At 40.9% G+C, this 23,430-nt stretch overlaps 1 protein-coding gene across 1 annotated transcript in view; it reads left to right on the top strand.

Moving 5' to 3' along the window:
* The window catches only part of LOC126474452 (juvenile hormone esterase-like), a 72,880-nt gene extending 52,533 nt beyond the window's left edge, over positions 1-20,347 (top strand). The window contains exons 6-7 of the mRNA XM_050101924.1: positions 19,757-19,953; positions 20,318-20,347. Of these exons, the coding sequence (XP_049957881.1) occupies positions 19,757-19,953; positions 20,318-20,347 (227 nt within the window). The remainder of the gene's footprint in view (positions 1-19,756; positions 19,954-20,317) is intronic.
* The last annotated feature ends 3,083 nt before the right edge of the window (positions 20,348-23,430 follow it).

The raw sequence follows: 23,430 nt of genomic DNA on the forward strand, positions 1-23,430 counted from the left end.
TTATTATTCCAGTTTTCCAATTATGTGGCATAGTTTATGTTTCGCATATATCTTATGTTAATGTGTGCAGTTCCTTTATTACAGCCTCACCACCAGTTTTTATTAATTCAGCAATTACGATGCCTTCCCCAGGGGCTCGATTGTTTTTTGAGCTTTGCACAGCCTGGGAGACCTCTTGTAGTGTTGGCTTTCTTGCCTCATTGGCATCATTGTCTACTTCCAGCTCCACTCTTTCCTCCTGTGCGGCAGTCTCCTCATCTTCTAGGCTGGTGCTTAGGGCGTCTTTCAAATACTCTGCCCATCTTCCCACTAGTTCTTCCTCCCTTATCATTTTCCCATCTTTACTGGAACAGGCCATTGCTTTTGGCTGCAATCTATTCTTCGTTTTGCCTACAGCATGATAGAACTTCCTAATTTCACTCTGTTCTTTTAACTCTTCTAGTTATTGAAATTTCTTCTTAGTCCACTCTCTCTTCTTTCTCTTACACAGTCTGTTTGCTCTTCTTCTTAATTCTCTATATTTTTCCACATTATTTCTGGTTTCTCTTTGTAGCACTTTTGTTCTTGCCCTGTTCTTTTCTGATCTGTAATCTTCATCAAACCATCCCTGGGTTTTTCTATTCCTTTTAATGCCTATTATTTCCTCTGCAGCATCTTTAATCGCTTCTTCAGCCCTGTTCCACCTTTCGTCTTCTCCTACTGCAGTCTCTTCATTGCTCAACTTTCTGCTTAGTGTTACTTGGTATTTTTTTACTTCATCATGGATTTTCAGTTTGTCTGTATTCCATTTCATCATCTTTCCCATTCTGTTCCCATTTGTTTGTGACAGTTTTTCTCTCAAGACCGATTTGATCACAAAGTGGTCTGAGTCACATTTTCGTCCTCTGCAGCTCCGTGCATCCGTAACTGACGTGGAGTGGCGTGCAATCAGTAAAATATGGTCAATCTGGTTGACTAATCCACTGACAGCAGACTTCCAAGTACCCAGATGGATCCTTTTGTGTGGGAAGTAGATACTTTTAACAATCATATTATTCTTTGCTGCGAATTGGCATAATAAGTCCCCATTCCCGTTGTTTCCTCGTTTAGTGAGTATTTCCCAGAAACTCCATACGGGTGTGTTCATTCCTCTCTATTTTTGCATTAAAATCTCCTATTACTAGCATCAGGTCATATTTAGGTACTGCGCAGCATACTTTTTCCAAGTCTTCGTATAACTGTTCTTTAATTATATCCTCTTTTTCCTCTGCTGGTACATGTGCATTCACTATTGATATATTCGTAAATTTCCATCTTAGTCTGAGTCTGCACATCCTTTCATTTATGGGCTCAAATTCTAGAAGGCTTTTCCTAACTTCCCTAGTTATTATAAACCCTGTTCCAAGTTGGCCTGTTCTTTCTTCTGGTCCACTATATACCAATGAGTACTCAGGTTTATCTATCTGCCCATTCCCTTCCCTGTAGCCCTGCGTCATCATATTTTAATTTTAAAATTTCGTTAGCTATTTCTTTCATTTTTCCAGGCTGAAGCATTATCCTTACATTCCATGATGCTACTGTCAGATCCTTTATCCGTTTCCTTTGCTGGGGTAATGATACATGTTTTCCATCCACTTTCCGAGGGTACTGTTGAATTTGTTGTAAGAACAGTTCCGTCAGTTCTTTTAAGGTCTGTGAAAAATTTTCTACATTTACTCTTGTGTTCTCATATGACATGAAATACTGATGTTGCTTCACCTGTGTTCCCGTACGTAGTTGAAATCCTTCTAACTGTTTTCGTCTCAGAACCAAAATTTTGAATTTGATTCGTTTGATCGCGACATAATTTCCAATAATACAGGCGCCGAGTCTGTACAGGTCCCGCAAGCACTGGAAATAAAATTCGGCTGCTTTCCTGTACCAGAAACTTTTTTTCCACGAATATTCGATCAACATTTTCCTTAATCGCGGTTTCGTGCATTTTAGTCGCCAGGTCAGGGAAGGATTGTAGACTGTAAATTTACTTTCGCATTCCTGCCAACTCTCGCCGCATTCGGCATCTTGCAAGTGTGCAACGTTTAGCTTCTAGTAACCTCTAGCGCTCTGTTTTTCCAAGCTACTTATGCATATAAATGCAGTGTGGTCAGTAAAGCTGGTGGGCTACACATTTGTGTGCAGGATATTGGTGTTTAAGTTGTTAGATACGTATATCCTATCCAAGCAACTTGCCGAGCAATTGGTAATGAACGTAACACCAGGTGCATCACCGTTTTTGTGCTCCCACGTGTCAGTTAAATGGAACTCTTCAATTATGTATTGTAATTCAGCGGACTAGCTAAAATTAGGGACTTGGTCTTTGAGACCTAGGACACAGTTGAAATCTCCCGCTACAATGATATTACCATAACGAACTCCAAAGAGAGGGACAATTTCATATTTAAAAAACTCTGCTCGGTTGCGTCGTTTGCTGCTACCAGATGTAGAATATGTATTAATTACCCAGCTGTTATGAATAGTACAAACGAGCAATTTATTATATGTGAGTTTTTCAACGTGAGTGACGATCATAACCTCTTTCGAGAGTATAGCTGTCCCCAATTCACTTCCAGTTGCTGCATTAATTATAGCGGTATATCCAAAGATATTGTGTATGGCAATGTCAATTCCTTATTGAAGTTGAATAATATCAATGTTGCCACATACAGAAAGTCTTTCTAGCTATTTAGTTGATGTTCAAAGCTGAAATAGTGCAGGCTTGAGGAGGGCTCATAATGTACTACGTTTTATAAATTCAATTCTTTCACCACACACAGTCAGTATGAAAGCTATCAGTAAGTTCCGGATACACATCCGCGTCCTGGTTCTTTCATTGTTGTGTAACTTTAGTTTACTACTCATTTTCATATTCAATACAAGCAAAGGATGTGGATTATGATTCAGGCTGTTACTTGTTCTGGGTGAGATAATCGTTCATAAGTGGAGACTTATGTACTTCCCTGAAAGTTGAAGGAATTTCTCTCATTTCCTCATCTTCCACGGTCTCGCCCGACCACTTCTTCACAAAAGGAGATCTGAGCACGTCATTTGCTGTTGTACAGTTGAAAGTATGTAACCAAAATTGTATCCTACTTTTGTGATTGTATCAATGATAAGATTGTTCTAAATTAATTATTCAGCAATCCTGCATCTGACTGCGTCTGTGAACTTATTTCTTGCACTCCTCCATTTTGCTAGAAATTCAACATGTATTTGACTCAGCAATCAAGTTTAAGAGAATAATGCCGTTTGTGCCATGGCATTAAAATGGTACTGAAAAATAACTTTTGGCCCTGATATTTACCTGGTTCTTTCATTGTTGTGTAACTTTAGTTTACTACTCATTTTCATATTCAATACAAGCAAAGGATGTGGATTATGATTCAGGCTGTTACATTTAAACACAATGTTGATCTCAATATACATATTGTTAAAATTTTAAGTCATACACAAAACCTACCATTTCAAACATTTTCGTAGCATGAATCACTTTTACAAAAAAATTTTCAAAATGCTTACTGTATCTAACCTTGGACATACAAATCCTAACTCTGAACATTATCTAACAAAAACCAATTTGAAATAATTATATACCTTCTCTCATTTACATGCTAAAGTTTGATCAGGGGCAGCGACCTATCTTAACACTGTCACCACACGTCTGCTTAGTCTGGGCACCTAGCTGCGACTCCCTGTTTTCCTTTATTTTTTTTTTACTGCACGTGCCTGGCTCTCTTAACCATCAAAGATCCTCCTACTCAAACATATTATACTCGTTCCACCTTGTAGTTGGCAACTACCGCCTATTTTCTGGACCTACCCTGATCAGAACGTAGCACATACCTTACCCCCTGGTCCACTGGACCAGAATTTTGTGAGTGGATCTGTGCAGTTAGCATAAATTTCCCCACGAAATTCGTAAAAAGATACAATGTAAGATACAATACAAATCATACACAGTATTCTAATTAAAAGAGTATTACACAGCAATAAAATTCACTAATAGAGACATAGCATGTGAAGTAAAATGCATAATATCATTAGATTGTCAAATTGCAGTGAATCAAAGAACATCAAAATGTACAAAACAGAAACATATAAATTTAGGGCAAAGACATCACACATTATGTTATTAAGAGAAGTGTATCAAATACCATCAAAATTACAAAACAGAGGAAAGCATTGTGAGGTAAAATCGATAAGGTATTTAGATTTGGGATTGTCTCAAATAAAATCAAAAGTTATAATACAAAAATGTAGAGTGTGGGGTAAATTGCAGAATATACTTAAATTTCTAAAAAGAATTGTACCAGATAGTATTAAAAGGTACAAAATAGTTTAAAAGACATAAAGACTCTATATACAAGCATAGTAATGTGGGGTAAAATACCTCAAATAACATCAACTTTATCAAACAGAAATGGAGAATGTGATTGAAAATAAATAAAATAGTTAAATATCTACTAGAAGTTAACAGCAAATGTGCATAAATGTCTCATAGACAAACTCTTAATGAAAGTGAAATAATGTAATGAGATACTTTAAGTAATAGCAGCATTAAATATAAATTATGTGTCACATCAGGTGACAGCAAATATTGACTTTCAGTTACAATCATTATCTTGTACTAAACCTAGTGTACATGGCAAGTTTCATTGACAATAGTAAATGAAGAAGACATGTCACGTTAGGTGACAGTTTACATTGAGTCTAATTGTAAACTGCAGTAAAATGTGGGGCCTCAGGTGAAGAAACACACTGAGCCACAAATAGTGTCGATTGTACAACCCACGTCAGTTCAGGTGACAGTTTACACAGATTCTAGTTGTAAAACATAGTAAAATATGGGGCCTCAGGTGATGAAACACACTTAGCCACAAATAATGTCGACTGTACAATAGATGTCACATTAGGTGATAGGACACACTGACTTCAGTAGTGATCAGTAGTACAATAAGACTGAAGAAGAATGGGCATCAGGTGATGGGACACACTGAGCCATGATGGTATCGATTGTAAAGTATATGTCAAGTCAGGTGACAACACACACTGACATTCAGTTATAATAATGATATTCTATCAGTCATAGAACACATATTATGTCAGGTGGTAGCTCACACTGACGTACCCTTCAAGTCATGATAGTCAATTTGTTATAGGACATATTTTACGTGAGAAGGTGGCTCAACTGACTTTCGTTATCTTCTGATAGACTCAGACCAGTTATTATGTCAGGTGACAGTTCAGTCTGAGTTTCATTCATATTAAGGACTCAGGCTACTCATTATGTTAGGTGGTAGTCCACTCTGACTCTTAAACACAATCATGAGATTCTCACAGATGCAGAACATATGTCCTGTCAGGCGACAGCTTAGTCTGATGTTAAGTTAAAAACATTTACAAAATCGTTTGTCATAGTGACAGAAACGTAATCTTAGTTACATTGATATTATCACTGTGCAAGAAATTAATATGAAAAATAATATATAATAACTGTATTAAGTGGACATTTGTTGCAGAATTTTTATATATCTTGATGGTAACAATAACGTCACGTACTCTGTAGCAATAATAGTAATTAGTTTTATGGAATCTATGTACAAGAAAACTTCCTACTAAAGGTAGTTTACCACAATAATAACACTATTCAGTGGACATTTGTTACAACATAAATGTTTGTATGTATTTAAGGTGAATAGAACCTCATATGGTCAGTAACAATGCTGTTTCGAAATTATCATTAAGACTTTATTTACAAGTGAATATTAATGATTACAATAACCTGTACAATCAGAGTAGTCATTTTAGAACTTCATATACTCAATAACAATCCTGTATTGAAATCGTCATAAAGACTCTATTTACAAGTGATTCATAGACATATATATAATGTTAATGATTACAATAACCTGCACAATCGCAGTAATCATTTTAGTGTTAACTTTACATTAAGTATTGACAGGTAATGAGGTAACAAATTTTATAAAACCTTCTTAAATAAGAGTTTTGATAAAATCTGAATAACTTCACAGTATAAATCTTATGATAATGTTAATGATCACAATAACCTGCACAATCACAGTAGTCCTTTTAGAACTTCACATGCTTAGTAAAAACACTGTATTGAAATCGTCATAAATACTCTATTTAGAAGTGATTCATAGTCATGTATATATAATATTAATGGTTACAATAACCTGCACAATCACACTCGTCATTTTAGAGTTAACTTTACATTAAGTATTGACAGGCAATGCTGTAACAAATTTTATACAACCTGCTTAAATAAGAGTTTTGTTAAAATCTGAGTAAGTATTTTAACTTCACAGTACAAATCTTATTTCTTTTCAGTACAGTTATTAAAAAAATTGTTTGCCTATCAGAGGACAGTCACACAGATATCTTAGAAAAATAAGAAAAATATTTAGAACAGAAAGAAAAGCAGACTGAGAAATCACAAAGGAAGAATGAATTCTACAGAGCTCAAGGATATAGGACACCAACGCCACATGGTGTGTCAGTTAAAGAATAACCAACCCTCTACCCCACCAGGTTTTTTATGTAGACCACAAGGATAATCTGTTGTCAGGTGTTGAAATAATGTCAATAATGGAAATTATTTGTGAGAAAAAGAGTAAACAAAGTTAGTTAAATAAATGATAGTCAAAGACAATAAAGAGGATAGTAATCGCTGTAGTTGAAAATAATGGTAGTTATGGTACACCAAAAACATAATTGTCATGGAAACAAAACACCATAATGTTATTTTAATGTAGAATTAAAATACTATCCCACTTAAGGAACAGGCATTAGGAATGGACAAAACGCTGAGCTCGGCCAAGGAGAGGTCCTGTTCATGTCTCGGAAAATAATAGTGTCACAAATCAAAAGTGTGCATAAATAGAACAATATATGTATAGTGGCAACATAATTAGCGTCACAAAGTACAAAGGCACAAACATTGCTTAAAAGATCCATAAGCAGTCTAGCATAAACAAAAAATAATAAGCATTCATAGAAAGTCTGGAAGTAACTGTAACAAAAAGTAGTATGTCAACTTCAGATAATAAAGCAAAAATACCACGCCAACACAAAACAAAACTTTTAACTGAAAGCATAGACCATAACATTATCTAAATCCTGATATAGGTAACACTACCAGAAAATAAAAGTGTAGAGGCACATAAAGAAAAGCATAGCACAAGTGATAAACAATAAAATACTACCAGTTTATTATATCTTTTACTTTAAAAACACACGAAAAGAGAAAAAAGGCAACATAGAAGATAGCACAGGTAAGAAGTTTGATACTTGTGGTGCTGTATGTATAAGACAAAAATGATTAAAGAATGCTTGTAGTATGTCATGAAGTAAGTCCTGAGTGAATCCTCAACAATGAGCCCGAAAACAATCCCAATTGGACTCTAGTGATCCCAAGTCATCATATTATTTCATTAATGGCATCTAAAAAATAGTTGGAAATTAATAAACAGTATATACTCGGAGACAAAATGTTAAGTTTTCAGAGAAAAGTATTTGCTTATTATAAAAGGAAATTGTCAGAAACGAAAGTTACTTGGTACATTGTTAAATAGTTGATACTTCTTCTTAAAAACTGCACAGAAAATTAATTATTAAATAGTATTAAAGTTAATTATGAAATTGGTCAGAAAATCACCATCAACATTTCTGGAAAAATGTAGAACATCGCTCACACTTCATTTTGCTATGGTCGTAACTTCAGCACACAGTATTTGCTAATCATCAGTTGTAGTGTCCAAGATTCCGAAGTCTCAAAAAAGGAACTTAAATCTAACAATATCTCATTCTGCTGATAAGTTTCAAATATCATCTTAAAAACTCCCATGAACACACCCTTCCTTCAAATATCTTAAAAGCATCAAAATCCTTATTCTCATCTTCTTATACACATTTTCAATACTCATATTACATCCTTTAGCACGAAAACCCTAATCATCAATTTGATGACCGAATTTTTCAACTGTATAATGTCAACTTCAAATGCCAGTATGAAAAGAATTTCACAGAAAACAATAATGTAGTTCATCAACAATGTACTGAAATAATCCCAGGTTATTACAATAAGTAAGAAACCCATAACGCTCCGGAAAGAAAGCAGGTCACACTATTAAGCTGTCTCCAGAAAATGATGTCTCCGAACCCATGTCTTTATCTAATGCCAGAACAGAATACAGGTGGTGTTATTTTGAGCTTTTACACGGGAAAATATTCTGAATGTTTGCACGCTGGAAAAGAAATGCGCGTGACTGAGGCCTAACGACGTGAACAGGGTCTGACCCGCCAGCGTGAGCGTTGTTTCCATTGTGGCCTACCGCCAGTTGTGACAGGAATTTGTGCCAAACCAGGCCCTTATGAGGGTTCCAAGGTACTGCCGCAGAGGCGCTACACGTCCGCAAACCATGCCGCAGACAGAGAGAAATAATATAAATAAAATAGCTGGACATACGTGGCTGTGATTTACTGTAATAAACCGAAGTAATGAACCCTAAACGTTACCAACGATAATGCTACGGTCTGTTCAATGAAATGTTTGCAGTTTGTGATATGATGTACACCACGTGATTTTTTTGTACTTAATGCTTGGATTTCAAGTGCATTAGGATGTGCTATACGGGCTACTCGATATGGACTATTATATACCAGAAAAAAGTTTTGACATAAATTGTGGGCTTCATGGGATAGCCTGTGGGAGCGGACCAGAACTTTGTCTCCTACTTGAAAAGAAATATTCCTCTTTGGTGACTTCATTTGGTGCAGCCGTTGCTCAGCATCTCGCTTAATATTATGTAATGCAATTTGAATAATCTCGTGAAGCCATAGGCAGCGAGTCTTCGGGAAACGTATGATATCTTTCATCTTGTCAGGTGGGTGTTGATTTTTAACACAAGATGTGGATACAACTGTGTGGAATTATTTGGTAATGAATTTATTAGATCTTGAAACATGTGAGGGTAATTGTCCCATTCATTGTGTTTTGCATGACAAAAGATCTTAAATAATTTACCCAATTCCATCATTAACCTCCTGAGGGATTCGATGAAGCATGGTATCTGGAGATATAACTGGAGGAAATTTTGTGAGTCTGAAGAGTACGTCGCCAAGTGCGCGAATGGAACTGTGGCCCATTGTCGGAGATTACTGATGCTACGTGACCCACTTCTTTCAGAAAATGTTTAGTAAAAGCACGTGAAACAGTGGAGGCCGTAGCTCGACGTAATGGGGTGAAAGTGACGAATTTTGAAGTTAATTCCATGCAGACAAAAACATAGGTGTAACCTCTCTTTGTTGTGGGAATAGGGCCAAATAAATCAGCGGCCGCTAGCTGACGAAGACATAACGGGATGATGGGGAATGTTTGAGCAGTCAAAGGATACAGTGGGTGGTTTTACTTTTTGACAAAATCTGCATCTTGAGAGGACTTCGCGAATACGTTTTTCCATGTTGAAAAAGTAAGATGTTTGTTTGAGCAACTGAAAACATTTGCGCGGTCCATAATGCGCATAGCTAAGGTGAATATACCAAATGAGTTCGTTAATTAGGTCTTCTGGGATACAAACCAGCTAAATTGTTGTATCAGGTTTGATACGGCGGAACAGAATATTGTTATGTATTAAGTAATACTGTCGCAGAGTGGTGTTATTAACATCGCGCCATTGTTGTTTCACATCTTTCCAGATGGAATCCTTATCGTGTTCTGAAGCAATGTTGTGCAGGACATCGAAAACCAAGTTTTCAAATGCGACCTGGCGCATATATAGTAAACTGGAGTTGTTATGGCAAAAGGTGTTGGCTGGATCAGTATTGTCGGTGTCTAAAGTGCATGACAAAGCGTCAGCAACAACATTTTGAGGTCCTCGTACATACACAATGGAAAAGGAGAATTCTTGTAACAAGAGAGCCCATCTCGCTAAACGACCATGAATTAGTTTAGCTGACATCAAAAATTCTAGTGCTCTATGTTCTGTGTATACTGTGGTGTGTCTACCAAAAAGAAAAGGTCTAAATTTGGAAAATGCCCATACAACAGCCAGAGCTTCCAATTCGCTGATGGAATAGTTTCTTTCTGAAGAAGATAACACTTGACTAGCAAATGTGATGTTTTTTTGTACCTTAGTTTCACATTCAATGAGCTCTTGAAAGAGATGACCTCCAAGGACTGTGTTTGAGGAGTCCGTTGAAATGCAAAAATCAGTAGTAAGATCGGGGTGAGATAACAGGGGTACATCTATAAGAGACTGTTTTAGTGTCTCAAATTCCTTTTGAGCAGTATTATCCCAAATCCAGGGAGAATTTTTTCCTGTTAATTTACATAAAGGTGGCGTATCTAAAGCCTTGCTGGTAATAAACCTGCGAAAAAAGTTTATCATTCCAAGAAAACTGCAAAGTTGCTTTTTAGTGCGAGGAACTTGGATGTCATGGATTCCTTTTAGCTTATCAGGGTCTGGTTGAATTCCGGATGATGAAATAAGATGACCTAAAAATTTGATTTTGGCTTGTCCAAAATGAGACTTTTCTAAATTTACTGTAACACAGAAGCTAGAAAACGAGTGAAGAAGCATATTTCATTATGCTGTTGCCAGGAAGAAACGGCAATGAGAATGTCGTCCACGTAAGTGGTAATCCTGTCTTTCAAATGATGTGGCAACACAGTATTTAGTCCACGGATAAAGGCTGCAGATGAGATTGTTAATCCAAAGGGGAGTCTGCAAAATTGGTAGCACTGACCAAAACAGAGAAAAGCTGTGTATTTGCGGCAATTGGGCTGTAATTCTATTTGGTAAAAACTGGACCGAAGATCTAAGGAGGAAAAAATAGATACGCTGTGAAACTGTTGTAAGATTTCATCCAAAGTTAGTGGCCTATGATGATCGTATTGATCTATCCTGAATCCAAAACAAGACGAGTTGAACCATCCCGTTTAGGCACAACATGTATTGGGGAATTGTATGGACTGGTAGCAGTTTCAATAATATTGTGAGCTACCATAGATTGGATTTCGTGTTTGACTTTGTCACGGTGAACTAGCGCTATTGGATAAGGTGTAACAGCAAAAGGGGTATGGGGTTTTACTTGAAATTCATATAAAAAATCTTTAATTGTGCCTGGAGCCGCGTCAAAAACATGGGAAAACTCAGTTAAAATGGTATGTAAATCTTCCTTTTCTTGAACTGAAGCTCAATCAACTACTTTGATTTTATCCTGAATAATGTTACCACTGTCTTGTGTCGTGTCGTCATTGTCAATGTTGGGGAAGGAACAAAAAATGACGTCAGCGTTACGTCCGACGGGAGCTAAGACTGAATGAAATTAATTTTGTTAAGTTCTTGTTCTGCTTGCGACAAAGGTTTGTGAAAGTCCAAAAAGAAGCAAACTCCATCATCACAGAGACGAATCGAATGATCTTAAAAATCTAAAATTGCTTTATATTTGTTCAAAAAAAATCGATCCCCAAAATGACGTCTGTAGTGAGAAGCGGAACTATTAAGAATGTAGCATAAAAAAAATACGTATCGACTTGAAACTGGAGATAACATTGCTGTTTAATATCTATACTTTTGCCAGGAACAGCACCACTGACCTTAGTATGAGAAACCGGAAGTGTTGAAATGGTAGAAACAGTGGCGCATTTTTGGAAAGCGGCTTCACTAATAACAGAAATGGGAGAACCCGAATCAAGGACTGAGGAGAATTTGTGTGTGCCTATCGAAATATTAATGAGGGGATGATGAACAGTTGGTTGTAGTTCGATTTTTTCCAGAAGAATGTCCTCTCGTATGTCGTCACAACGGATAAAGTGTGATGTAAAATTTTCAGAAGGATCATGGCACCGCTCGCGCTGCATCGAGCACGCGGTAGGCAGTGCAGTCAGTTGCTATTGTTGGTATTCTGTTTGACGCTGATGATCTCCATTGTTTCGTGGATTTGGTGGACAAACTTATACTAACTGTACTGTTCTACCTGATGAATTATTGAAATCATGTCTGGGGTGGGACTGGGAATCTGGTTGATGATATGGTACTCGTCTGTCATTGCCGTAATTCTGTTGGCTAGCAGTGTTTTGTCTCTGGTTGTGACTTGGATAATTATCATTACGATTTAAAAAATTCTGTTGTCTGTACTGATGAGTGGGTTGGTGGGTTGGCGATCAAAGGTTTGTCATCGTTGGTAGTAATCACTGGTTCCGTATGGCTGATGGCGGTTCTGGTGCGACATTTGGTCTCTTTGTACAAAAGAAGTGTTAGAATTATTCCGCTGATTCTCCCTGTTTCTCTGGTTGTTGCTGTACCGCCGATTATTTTGTGGTGTATTGCCATATTGACCATTGCAGAACGACATTGATGGAAGGGGATGATAATTTTGATTCCTGGATGGGTAGGCATTCACAACATTCTGCTGATACTGGGGTTGTGGAAGAAAGCGTCCTGCATTTCCATATTGAGGTCTATTATTCGGAAACTGACTGTCGTTATTACGGAAACGGTTGTCTCTATTGTTTTGTGATTCCGGGAAAGAGTGTTGACTAGATCGTAGCGGTTCTGTGTTTCATCCAGTTCAAGAAGCTGTAAAACATCACGAAAAGTGTGGAAGTTTTCTGTGCGAGTCCCTGTTAGCGATGGAACTCTCAATGATCTAGGTAATTTTGAAATACAAAGCTGAATGAGACCGGAAGGGCTGTAAGGTTCAGTTAAATGTTGATTCTGTTGAACCATGTGATCAAAATATTGTGTCAAAGTGCCAAACTGAGAATTATAAAAGGGTGGCATATTTGGCAACTGATCTTTCACAGCACGCCGTGAAGTGGGATTCCAGTAAGCATGAAGAAATTGTTGTTGGAATGCCTGGAAAGACTAACATTTCCGTGCAATGTACCTCATTCGTGTTGCAGGTTCGCCCTCCAAGAAACTGCAGACAAGTTCTAATTGATGTGCCACTGGCCAATTTGGAGAAAAAGCGAATGTAAATTGCTGAATCCAATCAAGAGGGTATAATTCATTCGGGTTATTCCGGAACGTCTTAAATTTCTTGATTGACAGGAAGTGTTTGTAATCTATATTGACTTGGCGTGGAAAAGAAGGAGCATCATGGGGCAAAGGAAAATTGTCTGGGAAGGTACTACTTTGTTCAGGGTAATCTCGTGCAAATGGAGCCTGTGAAGATAAGAATTGGGGCCGTTGTTGCTGGTATGAAAACGGATTTTCCTGCTGTTCTGGGACAAAATTATGAGGCGCACTGTCGTCCTGTAATTGTTGCTGAATATCGGAAACTTTAGTATGAATTGAATTCTCGTTTTTGTTGTTCATTAATAGTAATTTGTTTAATCTTAAATTTAGCCAGAGCTTGGTATTCAGTTGTCTCTGAAAACGGAACTGGGGTTGTATGATCTAATGCATTTCCTGCATTAGTTTCCAAAGCGGCTATTCTTTCCGTTATGTTTTCTAATTGTGAGTAGAATTGCTCACCCTGTTCACTGATCTTTGTTTTAAGTTGAGTGACGTCAGATGTCAGGGATTCGGTACATGATTCTAAAGCCTGTATGTGCTCAGAATGAGCAGCGGAAGTTTGTTGCAACTTTTCAATAGATTCTGGTGGAAGTACTGTATTGATTCTGTCCCTAAGGTCAGTAACGTCGCTCTTATGCGTTTCAATGATATCCTGTAATTTATTGTTAGTTATTTCATTAAATGTGTCGATAGTTTGTGTTAATTTCTGAATGCTACCGGTGAGGTATTCGTCACGTTTTGCGTTCTGTTCATCACGCTTAGCATTCTCTGCACGGTAATGAGAAAATTGCATCACGTTTAGCGAATTGTTCATCACGTTTAGCATTGTCTGCACAATATTGCGCAAATTGTTCATCACGCTTTGCGTCACGTTCACTCAGTAGTCGAAGAAAACAATCTAATTTATCTTCAGCTATAGCTGGGGATGTCACCTCAGGATCTGGGTGTTGCAACTCATATTGCTGGGGAGGGTTGCTAACAACTGTTTGAGAATTCTCAAATGAAACAATTTCTCTGTCTGTGGAAGAATATTGCGAGAGAAATTGGTTGTCGGAATCAACCACATGGCTTTGTGAAGGTTGAATTATCATGAACGAGTCTTGGGAAACTGTTTCCAAGTGTCTTACTGCGTTCTAAGAATCTGGTGGCAAAAAAGGAACCGATGCGGAATTTTGTGGCTCTGTGGCGTCATTACTTGCCGCAGCATTGTTGTCAAATTCCTGATCACTTTGTGAAGTAGGAGAGTTAGCTGAGAAAACTAGGGCATTGTCCGGTTGTTGTTGCTTACGCGATTTTAAGGAACTGCGTAATTGTACTTTATCACCCTGTCGACTTATTTTGGACATCTTGAGGAAGACAATATGGCGGACAAAATCTCAAAATGGTCGTAATTCACAAGGTGACATTTTGTACACAAAAGTTAAAATATTTAGAATAGACACATAAAATCAGTATAAGCAGAAGCAGGGCAAAAAAATAAATATTCACAAGCGTAGCAGCAAACTCAATTTTACGCAACTAGCGATGTAGTGCACGGCTGAAACATTGGTGTAGCAGCAAACGCAATATTACGCAACTAGCTTTGCATTCTTTCATTGGTGAGTAACTTTAGTTTACTACTCATTTTCATATTCAATACAAGCAAAGGATGTGGATTATGATTCAGGCTGTTACATTTAAACACAATGTTGATCTCAATATACATATTGTTAAATTTTTAAGTCATACACAAAACCTACCATTTCAAACACTTTTGTAGCACAAATCACTCTTACAAAAAATTTTACAAAACGCTTACTGCGTCAAACCTTGCACGTACAAATCCTAACTCTGAACATTATCTAACAAAAACCAATTTGAAATGATTATATATCTTCTCTCATTTCCATGCTAAAGTTTGGTCAGGGGCAGCGACCTACCTTAACGCTGTCACCACACGTCTGCTTCTTCTGGGCACCTAGCTGCTGCGACTCTTCCCTTAAACCTGTCTGCACGCGTCTACTTCCTGTTTTTTTTTTTTTTTTTTTTTTTTTTGCTGTACGTGCCTGGCTCTCTTAACCATCAAAGATCCTCCTACTCAAAGATATTATACTCATTCCACCTTGCGGTTGGCGCTTGGCAACTACCGCCTATTTTCTGGAGCTACACTGATCAGAACGTAGCACATACCTTTCACAGTGGATTGCTGAGGTATCCGAATAGGAAGCGGCACTTTTGTCTTGTTTTGCTTCCAGGTGGCTGGTGTGTGAACAGGTTCAGGCTTACTACGATTAGAACCTTCCTCATAACTATCATTTAATTTCCGGACTACTTGTTGACCTTTTCGCGCAATAGTGGAAAAATTTGCTCAGCACCTTGATGTGCAGTCCTCCGTTCCTTATTTTTTACGGGGGAGCGGAATGTCGGTGAGCTTGTAGAATTTTCTGCTGCAACATCCTCGTCAGGTTCAGCAGATGGTGCATCCGATTTCGGAAAACCTTTGGGAAGTGGATCGTTCAGGGGTTCCTTGAAATTTTCGATCGGTTGCTGTGCGGCAGGAATGCCCTCTGCAATTTCCATTGGGGTACTGGTACCGGTAATGTTATCAGTTTGAGGAGTGACCGGAAGGGGGAACTGGGTGGGAGTCCAGTGACAATCGCTACGTAAGTTATGGGCATAGGGGGCATCGCCGTAATAGCTTCGCCGGCTGGCAGCTGGGCCATGCGCCGTTAGGTCCGTACGTGCCCCGTCGAGCCACACCCTGCGCACGTTCTGTGCTGCCCTTCATACCTGACGATAGCTCGGTAGGCACAAACATTAATATACGATGGGATATGTTACAGCAGTTCCACTTTAAGTTGTCTGATACAGTTCAGCCGGCCGATGTGGCCGAGTGGTTCTAGGCGCTTCAGTCTGGAACCGCGCGACCGCTGCAGTCGCAAGTTTGAATCCTGCCTCGGGCATGGATGTGTGTGATATCCTTAGGTTTGTTTGGTTTAAGTAGTTCTAAATTCTAGGAGACTGATTACCTCAGATGTTGAGTCCCATAGTGCTCAGAGCCATTTGAAGCATTTGATACAGTTCAGCATCGGAAACTTATGTGAGTTCGACCATTTTTCTGGAATATTACTGAGCACTTTCCCGTAAGCCGAGACTACTGCGTTTATTTTCTCTCCCAGAACTCCGAATGGTAATTCAAAAATCCATACTGTTCTTATGCGGAAACCTGCGTGGGTAACACTAACGTCACTAATGTTTCCGTCAGAATGCTTAAATTTAATGTTCAAATGTTCAAATTTGTGTGAAATCTTATGGGACTTAACTGCTAAGGTCATCAGTCCCTAAGCTTACACACTACTTAACGTAAATTATCCTAAGGACAAACACACACACCCATGCCCGAGGGAGGACTCGAACCTCCGCCGGGTACAGCCGCTCAGTCCATGACTGCAGCGCCCAAGACCGCTCGGCTAATCCCGCGTGGCGCTTAAATTTAAAGCTTCCTCCACTAAATTCGACAATTTTATCACAGAGATCGGCATTAATCAGTTTCACATACACAACAATACTCACGATCGTGAAAGAGATACCAACTAAATCATCACAATCTACATTCACACAGTCCTTAAGAAAAGATTCAACCTCGGTTTGACAAAGTTCCGATCGAGGCTGAACTTCAAAGTGTCTGTTGTATTGAACTGACACATACTCGCAGCTTCAGATATTCTTGAATACGCACACACTACAGGGGGAAGCTGCAACAAGTGGTCAGACTCACCGCAGGCGCGCGAGACGGTCGCTGCACCCAGCAGTGATCCGCACACAACTGCCGCTGAAAGCAGACTGCACCGGCACAATCTTGTAACAGACTTGAAATACGATTTGAGAATAATAAATCTGCTGCGTAACATTTCATTATATACAGAATGTTGATGCTGTTACTCCTGTCCAACTTGTGCCGTTGCGCTGACATGTTAAACATTTGCATATCCAAGCATGTAATATATTTCGTGCCAGTTTGTCGTGTGTCATACAGTAAGATGACAAAAGTCATGGGGCAACGATATGCCCATATAAAGAGAGCGGTAATTCGCGTACGCAAGCTACAAAAGGGTAGTACATTTGCAGAACTGTCAGTTCTCAGGAGATTCATCTGCAAAGGTGTCCGCCGACGTGATTATGGCCGCAGAACGTTAACTAATAGACTTTGAATGCAGAATGGTAATTGAAGATAGACGCATGCGGCATTTCATTTCGAAAATTGTGAGGTAATTCAGTATTTCGAGATACTCAGTGTCAAGAGTCTGCTGAGAAAGCCAAATTTCAGGCATTGCCTCTCACCACGGACACCGCAGTCACCGACAGCCTTCACTTGACTACTGACAGCAGAGGTGCTAATAGGCGAACAACACTGCGTGAAATAAATACAGAAATCAGTGTGGGCGATACGGCGAATGTATCCGTTAGGACAGTGCAGCGAAATTTGGCGTCAATGGGCTATGGCAGCAGACAACCCACAGAGGATATTTCCTAACAGCACGAAATTGCCTGCAGCGTCTCTCCTGGGCTTTTGGACATAGCAGTTAGATCCCAGACGACTGAAAACCGTGGTCTGATCATAAGAGTCTAGCTTTCAGCCGGTAAGAGCTGTGGTAGGGTTCGAGTGTGGAACAGGCCATACAAAGCCATGGACCCAAATCGTCCAGAATGCCCTGTGCAAGCCGCTGGTGGTTCCATTAAGGCGTGGGCTGTGTCTGCGTGGAATGGGCTGCGTGCTCTGGTCCAACTGAATCGATGATTGTCTGGAAATAGCTGTGTTTGGCTACTTGGAAATCATCTGCAACCATTCACGAACTTCATGTTCCCATACACGTCACTGGGCCACAACTGTTCACAATTGCTCGAAGAAAATTCTGGACGATTCGAATGAATGATATGGCCGCCCGGATCACCCGATATGAATGATATTGAATACACTACTGCCTATTAAAATTGCTACACCACGAAGATGACGTGCTACAGACGCGAAATCTAACTCACAGAAAAAGAATGCTGTGATATGCAAATGATTAGCTTTTCAGAGCATTCACACAAGTTTGGCGCCGGTGGCGACACCTTCAACGTGTTGACATGAGGAAAATTTCCAACCGATTTCTCATACACAAACAGCAGTTGACCGGCGTTGCCTGGTGAAATGTTCTTGTCATGTCTCGTGTAAGAAGGAGAAATGCGTACCGTTTCCGACTTTGATAAAAGTGGGATTGTAGCCTATCGCGATTGCGGTTTATCGTATTGCGACAATGCTGCTCACGTTGGTCGAGATCCAATGATTGTTAGCAGACTGGAATCGGTGGGTTCAGGAGGGTAATACGGAACGCCGTGCTGGATCACAACGGCCTCGTATGAGTAGCAGTCGAGATGACAGGCATCTTATCCTCATGGCTGTAACGGATCGTGCAACCACTTCTCGATCCCTGAGTCAACAGAGGGGGACGTTTGCAAGACAACAACCACCTGCAGGAACAGTTCGACGACGTTTGCAGCAGCATGGACTATCGTCTCGGAGACCGTGGCTGCAGTTACCCTTAACGCTGCATCACAGACAGGAGCGCCTGCGATGGTGTACTCAACGACGAACTTGCGTGCACGAATCGCAAAACGTCATTTTTTTCGGATGAATCCAGGTTCTGTTTACGGCATCATGATGGTCGCATCCGTGTTTGGTGACATCGCGGTGAACGCACATTGGAAGCGTGTATCCGTCATCGCTATACTGGCGTATCACCCGTCGTCATGGTATGGGGTGCCACTGGTTACACGTCTCGGTCACCTCTTGTTCGCATTGACGGCACTTTGAACAGTGGACGTTACATTTCAGATGTGTTACGATCCGTGGCTCTACCCTTCAGTCGATCCCAGCGAAACCCTACATTTCAGCAGGATAATGCACGACCGCATGTTGCACGTCCTGTACAGGCCTTTCTGGATACAGAAAATGTTCGACTGCTGCCCTGACCAGCACGTTCTCCACATCTCTCACCAACAGAAAACGTCTGGTCTATAGTGGCCGAGCAACTGGCTCGTCACAATGCGTCAGACACTACTCTTGATGAAGTCTGGTACCGTGTTGAAGCTGCATGGGCAGCTGTGCCTGTACACGCCATCCAAGTTCTGTTTGACTCAATGCCCAGGCGTATGAAGGCCGTTATTACGACCAGAGGTGGTTGCTCTCGGTACTGATTTCTCAGGATCTATGCACCCAAATTGCGTGAAAATGTAATCACATGTCAGTTCTTGTATAATATATCTGTCCAATGAATTCCCGTTTATCATCTGCATTTCTTCTTGGTTTAGCAATTTTAATGGCCAGTAGTGTATTTATGGGACATAACCGAGAGGTCAATTCGCGAACAAAATCTTGCGACGGGCAACACTTTCGCGATTATGAATGGATATTGAGGCAGCATGCCTCTATATTTCTGCAGTAGACTTCCAGCGGCTTGTTGAGTCCGTGGCACATCGAGTTACTGCACTACGCTGAGCAAAAGATTGCCCGAGGTGATATAAGGAGGTACCCCTTGACTTTTGTGATCTCAGTGCATGCACAATGCACGGTATTGCAAGTTTAGTGGCCAGCACTGTATTTTTCTGACGCTTTAAGAGATAGTTTTGTAGATCATGCATGATTAGGCTACGACAACTGTGCCTCACTGACTCAGGTCTCTTCAACCGCGTCATCATGGAGAGCGGCTCTGCCCTGTCGGCCTGGGCGGTGGTGCCGAAGGGTGAGGCGGTGGCGAGCGCGCGGCAGGTGGCCGCCTCCCTGGGCTGCCCCTCGCTGCCCCACCCCGCCTTGGTCGACTGTCTGCGCGGCGTCGACGACGACAAGCTGCAGATCGCCGATACCAACATCAGGGTTAGTGTTGCCTCTGCTGCTGGTCGCAGCAGTAGCCTCAAAAAGCCTCAAAAACACGTAGAAATTTATCACATCCATAGCTAAGAAATGAATCTTTAAGGTGGTTTAGTGACCACACAGGGTAGATCAAAAATCTTTTTTTTGAAAATCAAATTAACATGTGCACTGTTTCTTATACTGTTGTACGTCAAGCATAAACACCTTTTGGTCCTAATTTTATCTAATGTCATAATCGTGCTTCCATCATCATTTAGACAAGAAATCTTTTCCCACTGAATGTTAATTTTTCTTATCCTACTCATACTAGGAATCATTAGTGATCTTCATTTCTCTATTTTTTGTATGCCCATTGATTCTTCTGTAGGGGCTAGACATACACTGTGCAGGTCTTTAATTGGCAGTAGATCATACTGAAACACTCCAGTACACACAACTTTTCCTGTTGCACGCTGCACATAACTCCCTCACTTGCTCAAGGATTGACTTTACAACTGGTGAACGAGGTCATGTTCCAACAGGAATAGCTACATGTAGTGATATGTATAAGAATAAAGTTCCTTTACTTCACATCTACGGTCACAAATTTTTTATGTCATCAGACTACCGGTTTCGGTCTACAATGACCATCTTCAGATGTGTTTTATAAAAACATGTTCCAGTATGCTAGAGCCATAGTGTTATCGTCAAATGCTAAACACAAAATCAGCGCCAGCATCGTCAAACATGTATAAGTAGTAGCATACACAAGAGTCATCTTGTCAGCAGCACAGCACCACTGCTGTATGACCTTCGTATTATTAATTAGAGACCTGCACTGTCTGCATTTAGTGCATAGGAAGAAGCAATCTAAACACGAAAAGATTGGAAATTGGAGACTACTGATGATGCACAGTATGAACAGCTCCGTCCGAGCTCGGAAGACCCAACAGTACCGACCGACGGCAGTGTCATCTTCAGCCGATAGGCGGATATTGAGGGGCATATGGCCAGCACACTGTCCTCCCGGCCGTTATCAGTTTTCGTGACTGCATTGACCTCACTTTGGCTTAGTGCACGCCACTAGCCAACAGCGCTCGGCAGACATGTACGGTCACCCATTCAAGTCTTGGTCAAACCCGGCAGCACTTAGCTTCGGTGAGCTGACGGGAACTAATGTTATAACAGTGGCAAGGCCTCTGGCCCAGTTTGTTTAGGTTCACACCAAAATAAATGGCAGAAAACAGATTTGTCCTTATCTATATGACAAACGTAATTCAAATAGCAACTGAGGAATAATGCTGCAAATATTAGACAAATTGTGTCTCTGCTTAAGTACGATCTAAGTCTGCACCTGCATCTACTTCATTACCTTACAGTTCAAATTCAAATGCTTGGCAGAAGGTTCACAGAGCCACTTTCACACTATTTTTATATCATTCCACCATCTAATTGCACGAGATAAAATGAACATCTAAATACCTCCATGCGAGCTGTGATTTCTCCTTTTGTGCAACGATGATTGCTTTTCCCTATGTAAGTGAGAGTGAACAAAATAATTTCACATTCAGAGGAGAAAGTTGGTGGTTTTAATTTCTCCAAAATATCTCTCTGCAACGAAAGACACCTCTGTTTTAATGATTGCCACCCCAAATCTACGGTATCCCTGACACTCTCACCCCTACTTCTCGATAGCAAAAAACGAGCTATCCTTCTTAGAACTTTCCCAATGTCCTGCGCCACTGCTATTTGGTAATGATCCCACACTGCCCAACATTACTCCATAAGGCAGGCAGGCACTGTGGCCAGACTCCCGAGAGCACCCGCCGCAGCTTCTAAGGGCTCTGCTAACAAGTGTAGTCCCCAGTTTACCCTACGACAAACACCTTCTAAGTGATTGCTTCAGGCTAAGTTGTTCGCAACTGCTGTTCCTGGGTACTTAATTGTATCGATAATCATCAAACCTGTATGATCCATTGTGTTGAAGCGTGCTAGGAGATTGCTGCTGCGCTAAGGGGGTTTGGCGGGGGGGGGGGGGGGGGGGCTGTGTGAGTAGTGGTGACAGGCTGCTCGGCTCACTGGAAACACTCACTTAACAGCAAAAAATTTCTTTATTTAATTCCAATACATGATGTGTCACGACTCAGCGAAGCCAACAAACCTCACTCTGTTTTCCTGGCCGACGCTGACATAAGGGTAGCAGCTTCCATCCTTGATGCTGAATAGGCACCCTGTCATGCTAACAGAAGCTCCACGGAAGGCCGGTAGCTTCTTTACGTTTGCGTCAACGGCGTCCTATTTTCGCAGCAGCGTGGGGCCCTGGTGCCCTCGGCACTGCTCACGTCTTCCATGGAGGATTGCTGCTCACTGGCGGGGTGGCCGAGCGATTCTAGACGCTTCAGTCTGGAACCGCGTGACGGCTACGGTCGCAGGTTCGAACCCTGCTTCGGGCACGGATGTATGTGATTTCCTTAGGTTAGTTGAGTTTAAGTAGTTCTACGTTATAGGGACTGGTGACCTCAGCTGTTAAGTCCCATATTGCTCAGAGCCATTTGAACCATTTTTTGCTCACTGGCAGCAGTCAGACATCGGTTGACACTGCAGCCTTAAGTTCCACTAGGAACCCAGTGCTGGTGGCAGCAGGCACAGACGGCAGGTTGGCAGGCTGTGGCTTCAAGTATACTGAGGAACTTAACATTGCGGGTGACAGGCGCTGCCTGGTCTCGAACCCACAGCTGCTAGTGGTGCCCAGTCGTGGCCCCTCGTGTCGTGGTGGTGTTGCTGGACTCTGGCAGCAAGTGAATGCTTAAGCTACATTTACATCGCTCCTGGACGCATTTGTTCCGCTAAGAGATGTCCCCTTGTCATGTCACACATAACAAGCGACTTACCATTGTGTGGTGACATCTACCTACCTGCTACAGTCAGTACCACAGTGTGATGCATTTTTCCGCTGAGCGCAGGTAGTCTCATCTCGCAAACCCCAAACGTATATACTATTGTGACCCATATGTCGCTACACTTACCACAACCAACCTGCGGCTCCTACTGTAATATTTCACGGCGGCTTTTTCACTCCATCATATTACCTTTCCCTAAAAGCTAGGTCCTCCCCCCATGAACCACGGACCTTGCCGTTGGTGAGGAGGCTTGGGTGCCTCAACGATACAGATAGCCGTACCGTAGGTGCAACCACAACGGAGGGGTATCTGTTGAGAGGCCAGACAAACGTGTGGTTCCTGAAGATGGGCAGCAGCCTTTTCAGTAGTTGCAGGGCCAACAGTCTGGATGGTTGACTGATCTGCCTTGTAATACTAACCAAAACGGCCTTGCTGTTGTGGTACTGCGAACGGCTGAAAGCAAGCGGAAACTACAGCCGTAATTTTTCCCGAGGGCATGCAGCTTTACTGTATGGTTAAATGATGATGGCGTCCTCTTGGATAAAATATTCCGGAGGTAAAATAGTCCCCCATTCGGATGTCCGGGCGGGGACTACTCAAG

This window comes from Schistocerca serialis, chromosome 4, assembly GCF_023864345.2.
Source record: "Schistocerca serialis cubense isolate TAMUIC-IGC-003099 chromosome 4, iqSchSeri2.2, whole genome shotgun sequence".
Lineage (NCBI taxonomy): Eukaryota > Metazoa > Arthropoda > Insecta > Orthoptera > Acrididae > Schistocerca > Schistocerca serialis.